Here is a 16,104-nt window from a genome sequence, read left to right on the forward strand (position 1 = left end):
TAACAATACATGATACTATGTAATAAAGGGATAGCACTATACTATACATTTTATATATATATATATATATATATATATATATATATATATATATATATATATATATATATATATATATATATATATATATATATATATATATATATATATATATATATATATATTACATTATATTATATAATAAGGGATGGCACAATTCATAACCAGAGAGGATGCTGTGTAATAAGGGACAGTTTTATATATAAGAAGAGAATACTATGTAATAAAGGGATGGCACTATAAATATTAACAAAGGACGTTATACAATAAAACATGTAACATGCCTGGCTTGAGGAAGACGTGTGTCTGATGGGAAAACGCATAGCCCCTATTCTTTTGGTAAATTCTTGTGAAGATATTACCTGCCTGTCTGTCACACTGAGCAGCACTAACATCACCGCTTTTTTACTTTAACTATTCAACTGTTAATCAGTGGAAAGGATTAAAATTTGGGGAAGAGGAATAACCAGCCCCCAATACAACAATGGGATCTATTTTGTATTTTTTTTTAATATTAGTTTTTGGGGGAATAATTGGAAATAGCCAGGAGGAGGGAATAAGAGCGCTTCTTATTTTCTCTGATTTCCATTTTCGTATCTGTAAATGTTTTATTTTTTTTATATTCTAAATAAAGTTGTAATAAAAAAAAACACAATAACACCATTCCGATTATGTCACAAATGGCTGGATGCTATAGAACAGCCCGCGATCCAAAGTTCCGCTGAGGGTGTTTTAGGCGTTTGAGGAGAGAGGAGTGTTTTGAGAGTTTTCAGTGATTTTAGTGTTTTGAGTGTATTTAATGTGTTGAGTGAGTTGTGTGTGTTTTGAGTGCGTTGAGTGTGTTGCGTGTGTTGACAGTGTTGTGTTCAGTGTTGAGTTTGTTTTTGTGTGTTTTTGAGTGTTTAGTGTTTTTTGTTTTTGTGTGTTGAGTGTTTAGTGTTCAGTGTTTTTAGTGTTGAGTTTGTTTTTGTGTGTTTTTGTGTGTTGAGTCAGTTCTGTGAATATGTCCAGAAATAAACGCTTTAAGCGTATTGTTGTCCTCTCTGACACAGAGGACAGCTGTGATGATGATGACTTCCATCAGGTAAGCGTCACTTTTATATTTTTAAATAATTAGAATACATGTGGGATAAAAATCCCAGAAAAAGATGGTGGAAGCAAGAATATAGCTCCAGAGAGGGAATATTGGGGGATAGTTTAGATCATGTTTGCAGAGTAAAGAGTACCCTGGTATTTCTTATATCTCCATGTACGAGTTATATAATAATATTGCATGAAAACATATAAATGTCACCACCGCCCCTATCCATATCCTAACCATAAGTTTCCCGTACACCCGTCATACTCTGTACATGAAATAAGCACAGGACAATGGTAACCACATTCATACAGGTGAATAAATGTGAGGCAGTGGAATATGGACTAAGATTATATATTGGAGATCTTCATGTTTATAGATTTTATCTGACATGTTTCCCATTTTTTCAGTCTCATCCACGGAAGAAGCCAATACCTAGGTCTGCAGACCAGGATACCATCACTGGCTTTAATTCGGGCCCAACTCTGGGCATACCAGGTACTGTGCTCTGATCCAGTAAAGGCTCTGGGGGTAGGGGGAATACTTCTATTAATATATTAATAATATAGTAATAAGAGATTTATGTTGTGTTTCTCCCACAGATCGGATTTCTACACCTGATCCGGGCAATAACACCTGGTAAGACTCACATCTCCTCCATTACCAGATATCTGATGGGTATTAATGGCTAATGTTGGCTCATATTCTGTTCCTTTTATTTCCCAGCTCCGATGCCGTCATTACCATCAGTGATGATGAGGACTCCAATATTGGAGGGATTCCCCCATGTGATGGTAAGTGATCATCTCTAGATACAATCCAGGTTATAATGTAACAATGAGTTTTCTGTATGGTCTCAGGTCAGTGTATGAATCTAACAATTAAAGGCAAATTATAAATGTGCCAGTGTCTTTATTTGGTCAGTTTTTAGCTTTTCCACATTTGTTTTTTCCTCTCCTTCTTTGAGAGATAACTTTATCCTCTATTTCCTCCCACATTGCTGTATCAGTGCTTGTTTTCAGTCTGATGAGATGTTCTTATCAATGATATTCATGTTACCATATAATGTACTGAAAAATGGGAAAAATTCCAAGTGAGGTGAAATTGGAAAAAATAATTAAATACAATTCCAAATGTATTTTTTGGGCAACCCAGGGGTCCACCCCGGCTATTGAGGACGGGCTCACTTCTGGTCTTGTACTGAGCACATACATCATTATTAAGTATAGATTACTGAAGGAACAGGTGGGGTAAACGTCTGCAGAAACTCATGGGCCCTGTTGTGGTTGAACGCCATTATTATTTCTGATCCTGGTCCAAGTGGAGGGTCCTGTGGTCTCTGGTGGTCTGGTCAGCTATGTATTCTGATCTGATCCCTTATGTGTAGTGTTATTAGCTCTCTACGCTCCATATTTATACACCCCTCTCTAGTATGGACCTGCACACTGACACGTCTGATGTGAACCATATAGAAATCATTTTCTCTCTTCCATATTTCTGTACAGATAATTTTCCATGTGATGGTGAGGAAAGCTATGCTGCACAGCATAGGTGAGTTATTCTGGACACATCTATCTCTATATAGTAAGAAACGTTCCCTGTAGATTTATAGACGATTCCTTTTCTCTCCAGGACACCGCTGTGTAACATCCCCGGCTGCTTCCTGGAGGACATAATATCTCCTTATTCCATCTACGTTACCGACTTCGAGGTAACACGGGAAGAGCTGGTGGAGCGGCTATACCACCATTATAATAGCACAGTCTTCGGTTATCAGGTATCTTACCACTTATATCTGGGGGATATATGACTTATCCATTATCTCCATCTACACTCATGGGCCCCCTAACCCAATGTCACTGGTCTGAAATGTAGTTATTATCTCAGGTAAAACTCGCTTAGTTTGGCAAATACTTGATATCTGGACATTTTAGAATCAGTTTATGTTTATGTGTTCTCACTTTTCAGAAGACCTCACGCCCCATGTAATGAGCCCAGTAGTGTAACTCACACATGAGAGTTGGGTACTTTGTTACATTGGGGGTCAAAGAATTTCCAAATTTAATGTAATTTGTTTCCTCTTTTTTAGCTTCCTAAGAAAATGGACTTCATGTGGAACAAGAAGCTAAAAACATCATCTGGCCAATGTCTCCACATGATGAAAGATAACCAGCGTATGTCATTAATTCAGCTCTCCAACCGAGTGCTGGATTCTGCCGGTAGGTGACACATCACTTCCATCCTGCAGCTTCATGAGACCCTGTATACAGGGCAGAAGCTGCTACTTAGGATGTAATACATCTTATATACTAATCCTGCATACTGTTCTAAGAAAAACTGAGTACACCCTCTTTAAATTCTAAAGTTTTACATGTCAGGATAAAATAAAATTGCATCAGGTCCTTAGAAGGTCTAAAAAGTAGGGAAAAAAACACGATAGGAAATATGTTGTTCATCTCAGGATCTTTTTACCTTATTTGAAGACCTCTTAAGGAGCATATATTTTATATTGTGCCCTGATATGTAAAGAGCTCCAGTAGGGTGTACTTAGATTTTCTCATCATGTACAATCTCTTTTATTTTAGAGAGACTACGATCCACAGTCGCACATGAAATGTGCCACGCGGCTTGCTGGATTATTGATGGGGAAGAGCGTGACAACCATGGCCCATTATGGCAGAAGTATGCACAAATGATACGCGAGATCCACCCTGAGCTGCCGGAGGTGACAAGGTGTCACAACTACACCATCAAGTATGATTACAATTACCAGTGTACCATATGTGATCACAAGTAAGTGGTATAATGCTTTTATACTTATATCAGCATGGACTGACGTCTGGCAGCTGTAGGGTTCAGGTGCTGCATATTATGTTTTCTGTACTGGGACCAGTTCTTAATATAATGGTTTTCAACTTGTTCTTTTCATGTAATTCATGGTATTAACCAACATTCATTCTAGTATGATAACCAATATTCCTTTTCTCTTTGCAGATTTGGACGATACCAGAAAATAGCGGATGCTAAATCCTATTGTCGCCGCTGTGGAGGACGATTGCTCCTTCTGTCCTCCAGCGAAACACGAAACGTGTAACATGTTACACAAAAAGAAACAAAAAAAAAATAAAATTGAAGTTATATATTGTTGTCCATGCTTTCTCTGTGTAGATAACTATATAATCTCCCATTACCACCTACCAGAAATCTCATGTGCTCACTAGATCTCCTCTCTTCCCTCCTCTTGTCTGCCCCTCACACATCATCTCTAACAAGGTACAATGAGTCAGAACCTATAGACTTGGTGACGGGAATTATCCTGTTTCTCCTTGTATGGTTCACTTATATAGGGTTGGGCCGTCCGCCTGATGGCATAGTATGGATGTCACAGACTGTAATCTGGCATTGAGCACTACACGTATCTGTGTGACCGGCTCCATTCACTAAAGTGGTAAATCTTGCTGCTAATATAGATTTTATTTGGATCCAACATAAAAGGAAAGACTGTTATTGGCCAACATTTCCACCAGTACACTGTGTGCAGAATTATTAGGCAAATGAGTATTTTGATCACATGATACTTTTTATACATGTTGTCCTACTCCAAGCTGTAGAGGCTTGAGAGCCAACTACCAATTAAGTAAATCAGGTGATGTGCATCTCTGTAATGAGGAGGGGTGTGGTGTAATGACATCAACACCCTATATAAGGTGTGCTTAATTATTAGGCAACTTCCTTTCCTTTTGCAAAATGGGTCAGAAGAGAGATTTGACGGGCTCTGAAACGTCCAAAATTGTGAGATGTCTTGCAGAGGGATGCAGCAGTCTTGAAATTGCCAAACTTTTGAAGAGTGATCACAGAACAATCAAGCGTTTCATGGCAAATAGCCAACAGGGTCGTAAGAAGCGTGTTGGGCAAAAAAGGCGCAAAATTACTGCCCATGAATTGAGGAAAATCAAGTGTGAAGCTGCCAAGATGCCATTTGCCACCAGTTTGGCCATACTCAGGGACATGGCCAAGGTAAGGAAGGCTGAAAAACGACCACCTTTGAACAAGAAACATAGGATAAAATGTCAAGACTGGGCCAAGAAATATCTTAAGACTGATTTTTCAAAGGTTTTATGGACTGATGATCTGAGAGCGACTCTTGATGGGCCAGATGGATGGGCCAGAGAGCTCCATTCCAACTAATATGCCAGCAAGGTGGAGGTGGGAACTGGTATGGGCTGGTATCTTCAAAAATGAACTTGTGGGATCTTTTCGGGTTGAGGATGGAGTGAAGCTCAACTCAAAGACCTACTGCCAGTTTCTGGAAGACAACTTCTTCAAGCAGTGGTACAGGAAGAAGCCGGTATCGTTCAAGAAACACATGAGTTTCATGCAGGATAATGCTTCATCACATGCATCCAACTACTCCACAGCGTGGCTGGCCAGAAAAGGTCTAAAAGATGAAAAAATAATGACCTCCCCCCCTGTTCACCTGATCTGAACCCTATAGAGAACCTGTGGTTCCTCCTAAAATGTAAGATCTACAGGGAGGGAAAACAGTACACCTCTGGGAACAGTGTCTGGGAGGCTGTGGTGGCTGCTGCACGCAATGTTGATCGTAAACAGATCATGCAATGACAGAATCTATGGATTGTAGGCTGTTGAGTGTCATCATAAAGAAAGGTGGCTATACTCGTCACTAATTTTTTGGGATTTTGTTTTTGCATGTCAGAAATGTTTATTTCTAAATTTTGTGCAGTTATATTGGTTTACCTGGTGAAAATAAACAAGTGAGATGGAAATATATTTGGTTTTTATTAAGTTGCCTAATAATTCTGCACAGTAATAGTTACCTGCACCAACAGATATCCTCCTAAGATGGCCAAATCTAAAATAAACCCACTCCAACTTCCAAGAATATTAAGCTTTGATATTTATGAGTCTTTTGGATTGATTGAGAACATAGTTGTTGATCAATAATAAAAAAAACCCTCTAAAATACAATTTACCTAATAATTCCACACACAGTGTGGATGTTCTTTATCAAGGACATGTTTGCTGATTACAGCCGGACATGGGGAAGGTGGAGCATAAGCGAGGGGCTTTATGTCATAAGGCTCCTCACCTATACACCACCTTCCTCATATCCTGGACTAAATATATATCTGCAGGAAGATTACTGCTTTTTTCTTCTTCATTGCCGATGTCTTTCATACTGTATTATAGGACTATGATCCCTTCCTCAAGCACGACTACCTCCATAGCGGTGTTTCCAGTTATTCTCTACTTGGCACCTAATACTAGCCTTACCCATGTACATGTGTAATTCAGGGCAGCCGTACCCCACCTTACTGTTCATCAGTAGTTCTCACCTGTGCGGCCCTAGTCTTTCATCATGGGCGTCTGCTGCATCCGGCAGTGCATTAGTAATGTGACCAGGTATTAGTAAGTATGGCTGTTTATTTTCTATGTACACACTTAATTCTTCTCAGTATTAAGCAATAAATTTAATATTAACCCCTTAGTGACCTATAACGTACTGGGTATGTCATGACTCCCTGGTACTTCATGGCGAAATCGCGGCCCGGAGGCTGCGATCGGTTTACAAAAACCAAAGATTCAGAAAGGAGGGGGCCTCTGTTTGACCTCAGGAGGGGTGGTGTCTCTTCCCCGGACCTACGGACACTGTGATTGGCTGACAAACTCCGCTCAGCCAATCACAGCCACTGTAATGTTTTAGCCATTGAAAATGGTTGTAACATTGAAATCCAGCCATGATCAGTGCAGCTATAGCACTGATCATTGGCTGGAGCTGGGTGACCTCTGTTTCACCTTCCCCCAGCTCCACCAGCTCTGATTGGAGAGACCGACCTTGTTGTGACTGATCTCTCCAATCACCGTGGATTTGGGGGCGGTGACCGCTCCCCTCAACTTCACTCCGTCCGTGGAAGCTGAGGAGAGCGATTCCTGCGCGTGCCCCATCGGTAAGTTATTGCCACTGCCCCCGATCAGCCGCTGCCACTGTTCTCGATCACCCGCCGCCGCCACTGCCCACTTTCAGCTACCGTAGCAGCCACTGCCCCCGATCCGCCACCACTGTCCCCGATCTGCCGCCACTGCCCCAGATCAGCTGCCGCCCTCCATCCATCACAGCTCTCCCCCATTAGCTACTGCCCCCCTCCCTGATCTGCTGCCCGCTCTCTCGCATCCTCTTCATCTGCTGCCCCCTCTCCCACCTCTCAGCCTTCCCGATCTGTTACCTCCTTCATCTGTTGCCTCCTTCCTCTGCTGTGATCCTGTTGCCTCCTTCATCTGCTGTGATCCTGCTGCCTCCTCCATCTGCTGTGATCCTGCTCCCTCCTCCATCTGCTGTGATCCTGCTGCCTAGATCCATCCTGTAAGTTAGCTATCCCCGATCTCACCATACACCCCCTCCCCCCGTCCTCTCCCCCATCCCCCTTCCCTTCCACCCATCCACCTTCCCCCCCATCCTCCCCCTCTCCCATCCTCCGCTGCTCCTCCATCTGCTGCACCTTCTCCCATCCTCCGCCACACCTCTCTCCGCCACGTCCTCTCCCATCTTGCATTGCATCATCCAGCACGCTTCCAGGCAAAAGCGTGCAGCTGTGCCGGATGATGCGATGCGAGACTCGTGCATCGCTCCCACGTGTGGCACTAGCCTTAGTGTCAGGTGCAAGCACTCATATTTTTTTTAATTTTTTTTTTTAATGACATCCGATTTTTTATTTTGCCAAACTAATATTTTTCTGTATTTTTTTTCTTTCTTTCTAGATTTTCCTTGTTCGACGAAGACACACACTAAACAAAGTATTTTTTTCCTCACACACACCGACACTAAATAAATTTTTTGTGCACATACCACACATACAATGTCCAGCTCCTTGCGATCCCAGAGATTATATTCAGCTGAGGAGGTATATTTCTTTGTTGCCTCCGAGACTGATAGCAAGGGAGAGGACTCCACATTCCTTTGCTCCTCCCAATCCTCTTCCTCCTCCAGTGACGAAAAACCACCGCGAAGACATCACAGGATGAGGAATCGGTCACGGTACAGGGGAGAAGAGCCGGAGCCCAGGGAGGAAGACTCGGAGGAGAGCGTGAGTGACCCCCAGCCCAGCACTAGTGACCGGGTATGGACCCAAGCCTCTGAAAACTTTGCACCACAGATTTCTGATTTTCTTCCCCAATCAGGAATCCAGTTTGATACTACCAACCTAAGAGAAATAGACTTTTTTAAAGTCTATTTCTCTGAAGAGTTAGTCAGTCTCATGGTGGTGCAAACGAATCTTTACACCCAACGATTTTTGGCCCAAAATGCTAACTCAGCATATTCTAGCTGGATCCCGACAGATTCAGTAGAAGTGATGAAGTATGGGGGTCGGGCTCTTCACATGGGGCTGGTGAAGAAGCCAAAACTTCGCCAATATTGGAGTGTTGATGTTTTATACAACACTCCAGTATTTGGCATGGTTATGACCCGTAAGCGTTTTGAGGCCATGCACAAATTTTTCATTTTAGGGACAATTTGGAATGTCTTCCCTGCGATGACCCGAATTTTGACAGACTGCTCAAAAGTCGTCCGGTCATCGAACACTTCAGAAACAAGTTTGCTGAAGTGTACGTTCCCCGGAGGGAAATTTGTGTGGATGAGTCCCTCATCCACTTCAAGGGCACACTGAAGTTCCGACAGTACCTGCACAGTAAATGGGCAAGGTGCGGCATTAAACTCTATAAGCTGTATGAGAGTACCTCAGGGTACACTCACAGCTTTAGAGTTTACAAAGGGAAGGATGCGCGGATCCAACCCCCAGAATGCCCACCTACTCTGGGGGTGAGCGGGAAAATTGTGTGGGATTTGATCCACCCACTGTTTGATAAAGGTTATCACCTGTATGTTTATAATTTTTATACAAGCATCCCACTCTTCCAATCCCTCTCTTCCAGAGGTAACGTAGCTTGCGGTACTGTCCGGAAAAATCAGAGGGGCCTACCTGTGTCACTAATTGGGCAGCTGCTCCCAAGAGGTGAGAGCAGAGCCCAATGTAGCGACAACATGGTTGTGGTCAAGTTCAGGGATAAAAGGGATGTCATTTTCTTGACCACAATGCATGGTCCCGGCACCAGCCATCAGTGTTCGAGGTACATCGGCACAGGTTCGTAAACCGGACTGTGCCTTGGGGCACAACAAACACATGGGAGGAGTTGATCTTTCCGATCAAGTCCTCCAGCCCTATAGTGTCATGCGGAAGGTGAAGGTGTTATATAAGAAGCTGGCTGTGCACATCATGCAGATGGCACTGTACAACGCAATCATGCTCTCACGAGGTGCAGGCCAGCCCAACACCTTCCTTCAGTTCCAGGAAGCAGTCATCAAGACCTTGATGTTTGGAAGAGAAGAAGCAGCTGTCCCTAGCACTTCTGGAACTGCAGGTGCCCGCAAGGTATCGGCAACATTTCCCTGGTGAGGTACCGCAAACCACCGGAAGAGGAAGATCGCAGAAAAGGTGTCGGGTGTGCTATAAAAGGGGGGTGAGGAAGGACACAGTATTTTAATGCGACACTTGTTCCGATAAACCTGGACTAAGTGTGGTAAAGTGCTCAAAGTCTATCACTCATCCAGGTACTAAATTAACATGTGCCATCCCAATATGCCTCCATAACACACCATCCTGATATACTCTACAAAACACACACACAACGACCTGACGTACACCACACAACACAGACGAGGACCAGACGTACACCACGCAACAAAGACGGGGACCTGATGTACATCACACAACAAAGACAGTGACCTGACGTAGACCACACAACAAAGACTGTGACCTGACGTACACCACACAACAAAGACTGTGACCTGACGTACACCACACAACACAGACGGAGACCCAACATGCACCACACAACACAGACGAAGACCCGACGTACACCACACAACACAGACGGGGACCTGACGTACAGCACACAACAAAGACGGTGACCTTACGTACACCACACAGACAGGGACCTGACGTACATCACACAATACAGAAGAGGATCAGACGTATACCACACAACACAGAAGAGGACAAGACATACATCACACAACAAAGACGGGGACCTGACGTACACCACACAACACAGACAGGGACCAGACGTACAACACACAACACAGACGGAGACCTGATGTACACCACACAACAAAGATTGTGACCTGACGTACACCACACAACAAACACTGGAACCTGACTTACACCACACTACACAGACGGGGATCTGATGTACACTACACAACAAAGACAAGGACTTACCATACACTAAACAACACACACAACAGCCTGATGTACCCTACACACATACCACACTATAAAATTGACAAACCAGGTCCCCGTTAAAATACAGCACTCCTTCCCTTCAGAGCCCTGCTGTGCGCACAAACAGTGGTCTTCTGCCACATATGAGGTATCAGCGTACTCATATTTGGCCCCCTTGATAACGCAATAAGAAAAGCCCTTAATAGGAATTGGCACATTCTTGAAAATGATCCTGATTTGAAGAAAATGACGAGCGCAGGACTCCTAGTTGCAGATAGACGGTGCCACAATCTAAGAGATCTGCTTGTGAGGAACAGGTTATCTAGTCCGTCTACATGGTTAGAAAAATATTCCCCTGTAGGAACTACCGGTGTGGTCAGTGTAGATTTTGTAACCTGCACCTCACTGGCACTTCTCTCCAGATTGGCTCTAATGCACACCAGTTCAGATAGTTTATACAGTTAGGTCCAGAAATATTTGGACAGTGACACAATTTTCGCGAGTTGGGCTCTGCATGCCACCACATTGGATTTGAAATGAAACCTCTACAACAGAATTCAAGTGCAGATTGTAACGTTTAATTTGAAGGTTTGAACAAAAATATCTGATAGAAATTGTAGGAATTGTACACATTTCTTTACAAACACTCCACATTTTAGGAGGTCAAAAGTAATTGGACAAATAAACCAAACCCAAACAAAATATTTTTATTTTCAATATTTTGTTGCGAATCCTTTGGAGGCAATCACTGCCTTAAGTCTGGAACCCATGGACATCACCAAACGCTGGGTTTCCTCCTTCTTAATGCTTTGCCAGGCCTTTACAGCCGCAGCCTTCAGGTCTTGCTTGTTTGTGGGTCTTTTCGTCTTAAGTCTGGATTTGAGCAAGTGAAATGCATGCTCAATTGGGTTAAGATCTGGTGATTGACTTGGCCATTGCAGAATGTTCCACTTTTTTGCACTCATGAACTCCTGGGTAGCTTTGGCTGTATGCTTGGGGTCATTGTCCATCTGTACTATGAAGCGCCGTCCGATCAACTTTGCGGCATTTGACTGAATCTGGGCTGAAAGTATATCCCGGTACACTTCAGAATTCATCCGGCTACTCTTGTCTGCTGTTATGTCATCAATAAACACAAGTGACCCAGTGCCATTGAAAGCCATGCATGCCCATGCCATCACGTTGCCTCCACCATGTTTTACAGAGGATGTGGTGTGCCTTGGATCATGTGCCGTTCCCTTTCTTCTCCAAACTTTTTTCTTCCCATCATTCTGGTACAGGTTGATCTTTGTCTCATCTGTCCATAGAATACTTTTCCAGAACTGAGCTGGCTTCATGAGGTGTTTTTTAGCAAATTTAACTCTGGCCTGTCTATTTTTGGAATTGATGAATGGTTTGCATCTAGATGTGAACCCTTTGTATTTACTTTCATGGAGTCTTCTCTTTACTGTTGACTTAAAGACAGATACACCTACTTCACTGAGAGTGTTCTGGACTTCAGTTGATGTTGTGAACGGGTTCTTCTTCACGAAAGAAAGTATGCGGCGATCATCCACCACTGTTGTCATCCATGGACGCCCAGGCCTTTTTGAGTTCCCAAGCTCACCAGTCAATTCCTTTTTTCTCAGAATGTACCCGACTGTTGATTTTGCTACTCCAAGCATGTCTGCTATCTCTCTGATGGATTTTTTCTTTTATTTCAGCCTCAGGATGTTCTGCTTCACCTCAATTGAGAGTTCCTTAGACCGCATGTTGTCTGGTCACAGAAACAGCTTCCAAATGCAAAACCACACACCTGTAATCAACCCCAGACCTTTTAACTACTTCATTGATTACAGGTTAACGAGGGAGACGCCTTCAGAGTTAATTGCAGCCCTTAGAGTCCCTTGTCCAATTACTTTTGATCCCTTGAATAAGAGGAGGCTATGCATTACAGAGCTATGATTCCTAAACCCTTTCTCCGATTTGGATGTGAAAACTCTCATATTGCAGCTGGGAGTGTGCACTTTCAGCCCATATTATATATATAATTGTATTTCTGAACATGTTTTTGTAAACAGCTAAAATAACAAAACTTGTGTCACTGTCCAAATATTTCTGGCCCTGACTGTATCTTGTAAGACTAAGTACGTTGTGCACATTATATACTGCCCATGTGGGAGATTCTACATTGGGAAAACGATCAGATGTATGTATATACGTTTCAGGGAACATCATAATTCCGTTATTACGGGTAAGGGTTCCCCACGATTAATAGAACATATACATACAGTACACGAAGGTAACCCCGATACCCTGCGTTTTGCTGGTCTGTTACAGACGTCTTTACCCCCCCAAGGGGGGGGGGACCTCCATAAATTGTTATTGCAAAAGGAGGCTAAACTCATAATAAAATTTGGAGCACAGGGTAATCTGGGGCTGAACGACCGCAACGATTTAGCAGTGTTTTTATAAAGTAGAGCAGAAAAATCAGTCTGCTAAAATATTTTATACTATCATATTATGCCCTTATTACATTTTGTTCCTTGTTTGCTTTTTTGGATGTTTGTTTTTAACTTGCACTGTAGTGCCTTGTAGGCACGGTTTCTTATACAGTGGTACCTCGCTTAACGAGTAACCCTCTTAACGAGAATTTCGCTTAACAAGCAAAGCTTTCTGTAAATTTGTAACCCGCTTTACGAGAAAGCTTTGCTGTACGAGCGAAATTTTCACCGCACACACTTCCGGTTTCGTCCATCCACCACACTCTGACCCGCACTTGCAGTCCGCACAAACACACACATGTACGCACAAACACACACAAACACACACGCACGCACACACATACAGTATTATGCTCACCTTACCTTCCGTTCCACCGCTGGTCTGATGGTTCTTGTAGTTCCCAGGTACATCGCGACGTCCTCGCGGCAAACTACAAGACCCAGGAGGCCTGCGATGTAACGGAGGGTAAGGCGAGCATATAATATAGCATAATATGTTTACCTTTCGTTTCATCACCGGCCTCCTGTGTGCTGTAGTGCGCCGCTGCGCTCCAGTCCACACTGTGTATCTGCATCCATAGCGACGAGGGAGGAACTTCCTGTCACCGCTAATGAAAGGCAGAGCGCTGGCCAATCAGAAGCAAGCGGCTCTGCCTTTGACGTCAGCGCTCTGGCCGGGAAGTTCCTGTCTCGTCGTTATGGTGATGCGTTACACAGCCCGGCCCCGTACCAGAGAACATCAAGTCCGAGCAGACCGGCGATGGAACGGAAGGTAAGGTGAGCATATAATATGTGTGTGTGCATGTGTGTTTGTGTGAGTTTGTGTGAGTTTGTGTGAGTTTGTGTGAGTTTGTGTGAGTTTCTGCATGTTTGTGTGTGTTTCTGCATGTGTGGAATGACAGAATAGGGGACCAGGATGGGACATTTTAGAAGTTGTGGAACGGATCGTCAGCATTGCAATGATTTCCTATGGGAAATCTTGCTCTGCTGAACGAGTACCTTGATTAACAAGCACAGTCCCAGAACGGATTGTTCTCGTTAAGCAAGGTACCACTGTAATGTTGAACAGTGATATGTATGTAAATTACTATTTGGTGGTGATTCCTCTGTTTTTTTAACATGTGGTGACGTGACCTGGGTGCACTCCCCTTTTTAAGGATTGTACGATCATCCTCTCATGTGGACCCGTAAAAGCCTGATTGGCAGGCGAAACAGCCGTCGTCCTCCCGGAGGGACTCGCATCCAGGTCACCTCCCACTGATTTTACCTGCACTTATGGAGAAAATTCCTAAATAAAATTTTCCGGCACGGCAGCTGTATGCAGTCAAGTTTCCTTCTTCTGTATATGGACTATCAATATTGATGTTCTTTCCTGATGTGCACGTTGCACCCGGAGTAAACTAAGCGCTGAAAACCCCATCCTCTGCACGTGTGTGAAAATCACAAGGTAACCGGAAGGCTGGCGGTGCACGACTTTTCCTTCACTTGTAGTATATCAGCGTACTCAGGACAAATTGTCCAACAACTTTTATGGTCCATTTTATCCTTTTACCCCTGTAAACATTTAAAAAATGAGCCTAAAATAACATTTTTGTGGCAAAAAAAAAGTACTTTTTTATTTTTTTTTAGTCTCCAAAATGGGGTCACATGTGGGGGAGCTCCACTGTTTCGACACTTCAGGGGCTCTCCAAATGCAACATGGTGCAGCTAACGATTCCAGCTAATTATCCGTTGAAAAAGTCAAATGACTCTCCTTTCCTTTGGAGCCCTGCTGTGCGCCCAAACAGTGGTTGTTCACCACATACGAGGCATCTGCGTGCTCAGAAAAAATAGCCCAACAAATTTTGGGGTCCATTTAATCCTGCTACTGTGGCGCCCCTGACCTGGTCAGGCACCACAGAGTACTGCACCCATGCTGGGGCAGTGCTTCCAGTTAAACTCCAAAGGCCAGAATGGGGTGTGTACACACAGACACACAGCAACCAGGTCTCCAACACCACTAGATGGGACCCTTGGGAAGTCCCCAATCTGGGGGCGGGCTTACAATTCTTTGTCAGGGGGTGGAGTGGAGAGGCTGGAATTTAGTTGTTGCAGGAGAGTCTGAAGGGAGGAAGCAAGAGAGGAGACACTGCAAGTGTGGCAGCAGCTGGCAGGGGAGAACGGGTACCTGTGAGTCAGCCTGAAAGACACCTACAGAGAGGTGGCCGAGTACAGGGACTGCTGGTATTCCGGCATGCACGGGGATACAGGTCCCCAGAGCAGAGATCTATTTACTGGAGCTGCTCAACCTGCCGGTGAGGGTACTTGAGGTACCTCACCAGAAAACACAGAGTCCGAGCCCAAGCAGCAACAGGGGGACCCACAAGGAGACAGTGCCAGAAGCCACCTCACCAAGGTCTACGCTTGCGGCAGACAGGCCAGGGAGTGGAGTGAAGTCAGAAGCATCTTCCCTGGAGGAATCCCACCATACTACCAGTAAGGAGTCCTCTCAAACAAAAGGAGTGCTAGGAAGGCGAGCTAACGGCTACCCTCAATCTGGCCTGACAGAGTTCCTGGTTCCTCCTGGTACAATCTCAGCATCGCCCGGGTATCTCACCGAATAGCAAAAAGTGAGTAAAGCAGTTAAAAGACATTCTGGACTCTGCCTGTATTATTTTGCAACCCGTGGCTCGACACCCACACACCCGTGCATCTGGGGCCGGCCTCACTCTCGGGAGGCCATACCACCTTACTGCCGATACCACCACCCCCAGACGTCCGTTAGACAGCAGTGGCGGTCACCTATCCCTGACCACAAATACCGAGAGTGGCGTCACGACTAGAATAATAAAACCAACCTACCTGTTGTCCCGCTGACTGAGCACAGTGGCGTCCCCGAACAGGATCATCGCTCCTGGGGCGTCACAGCTTTTGGCATCACGAAAAGGATCATCGCTCCTGGGGCGTCACACTACCCTTGTGAAAATGCAATATTTGAGGCTCAATTAACATTTTTGTTGCAAAAAGTAAAATGTTCATTTTTCCTTCCACATTGCTTTAGTTCATTTGAAGCACCTGAAGGGTTAATAACCTTCTTGAATGTGGTTTTGAGTAGCCTGAGGGTGCAGTTTTTAGACTGGTGTCACTTTTGGCTGTTTTCTGTCATGTAGACCTCTCAAAATCACTTCAAATGTGATGTGGTCCCTAAAAAAAGTGGATTTGTACA

At 44.1% G+C, this 16,104-nt stretch overlaps 1 protein-coding gene across 1 annotated transcript in view; it reads left to right on the forward strand.

Annotated features, from left to right (window-relative positions):
* Positions 1–4,211, forward strand: part of LOC142312716 (germ cell nuclear acidic protein-like) — a 74,940-nt gene extending 70,729 nt beyond the window's left edge. The window contains exons 3-10 of the mRNA XM_075351705.1: positions 1,528–1,615; positions 1,720–1,756; positions 1,844–1,911; positions 2,623–2,668; positions 2,750–2,894; positions 3,207–3,336; positions 3,703–3,910; positions 4,112–4,211. Coding sequence (XP_075207820.1) covers positions 1,528–1,615; positions 1,720–1,756; positions 1,844–1,911; positions 2,623–2,668; positions 2,750–2,894; positions 3,207–3,336; positions 3,703–3,910; positions 4,112–4,211 — 822 coding nt within the window. The remainder of the gene's footprint in view (positions 1–1,527; positions 1,616–1,719; positions 1,757–1,843; positions 1,912–2,622; positions 2,669–2,749; positions 2,895–3,206; positions 3,337–3,702; positions 3,911–4,111) is intronic.
* The last annotated feature ends 11,893 nt before the right edge of the window (positions 4,212–16,104 follow it).

This window comes from Anomaloglossus baeobatrachus, chromosome 5 (genome assembly GCF_048569485.1).
Source record: "Anomaloglossus baeobatrachus isolate aAnoBae1 chromosome 5, aAnoBae1.hap1, whole genome shotgun sequence".
NCBI classification, from domain to species: Eukaryota; Metazoa; Chordata; class Amphibia; order Anura; family Aromobatidae; genus Anomaloglossus; species Anomaloglossus baeobatrachus.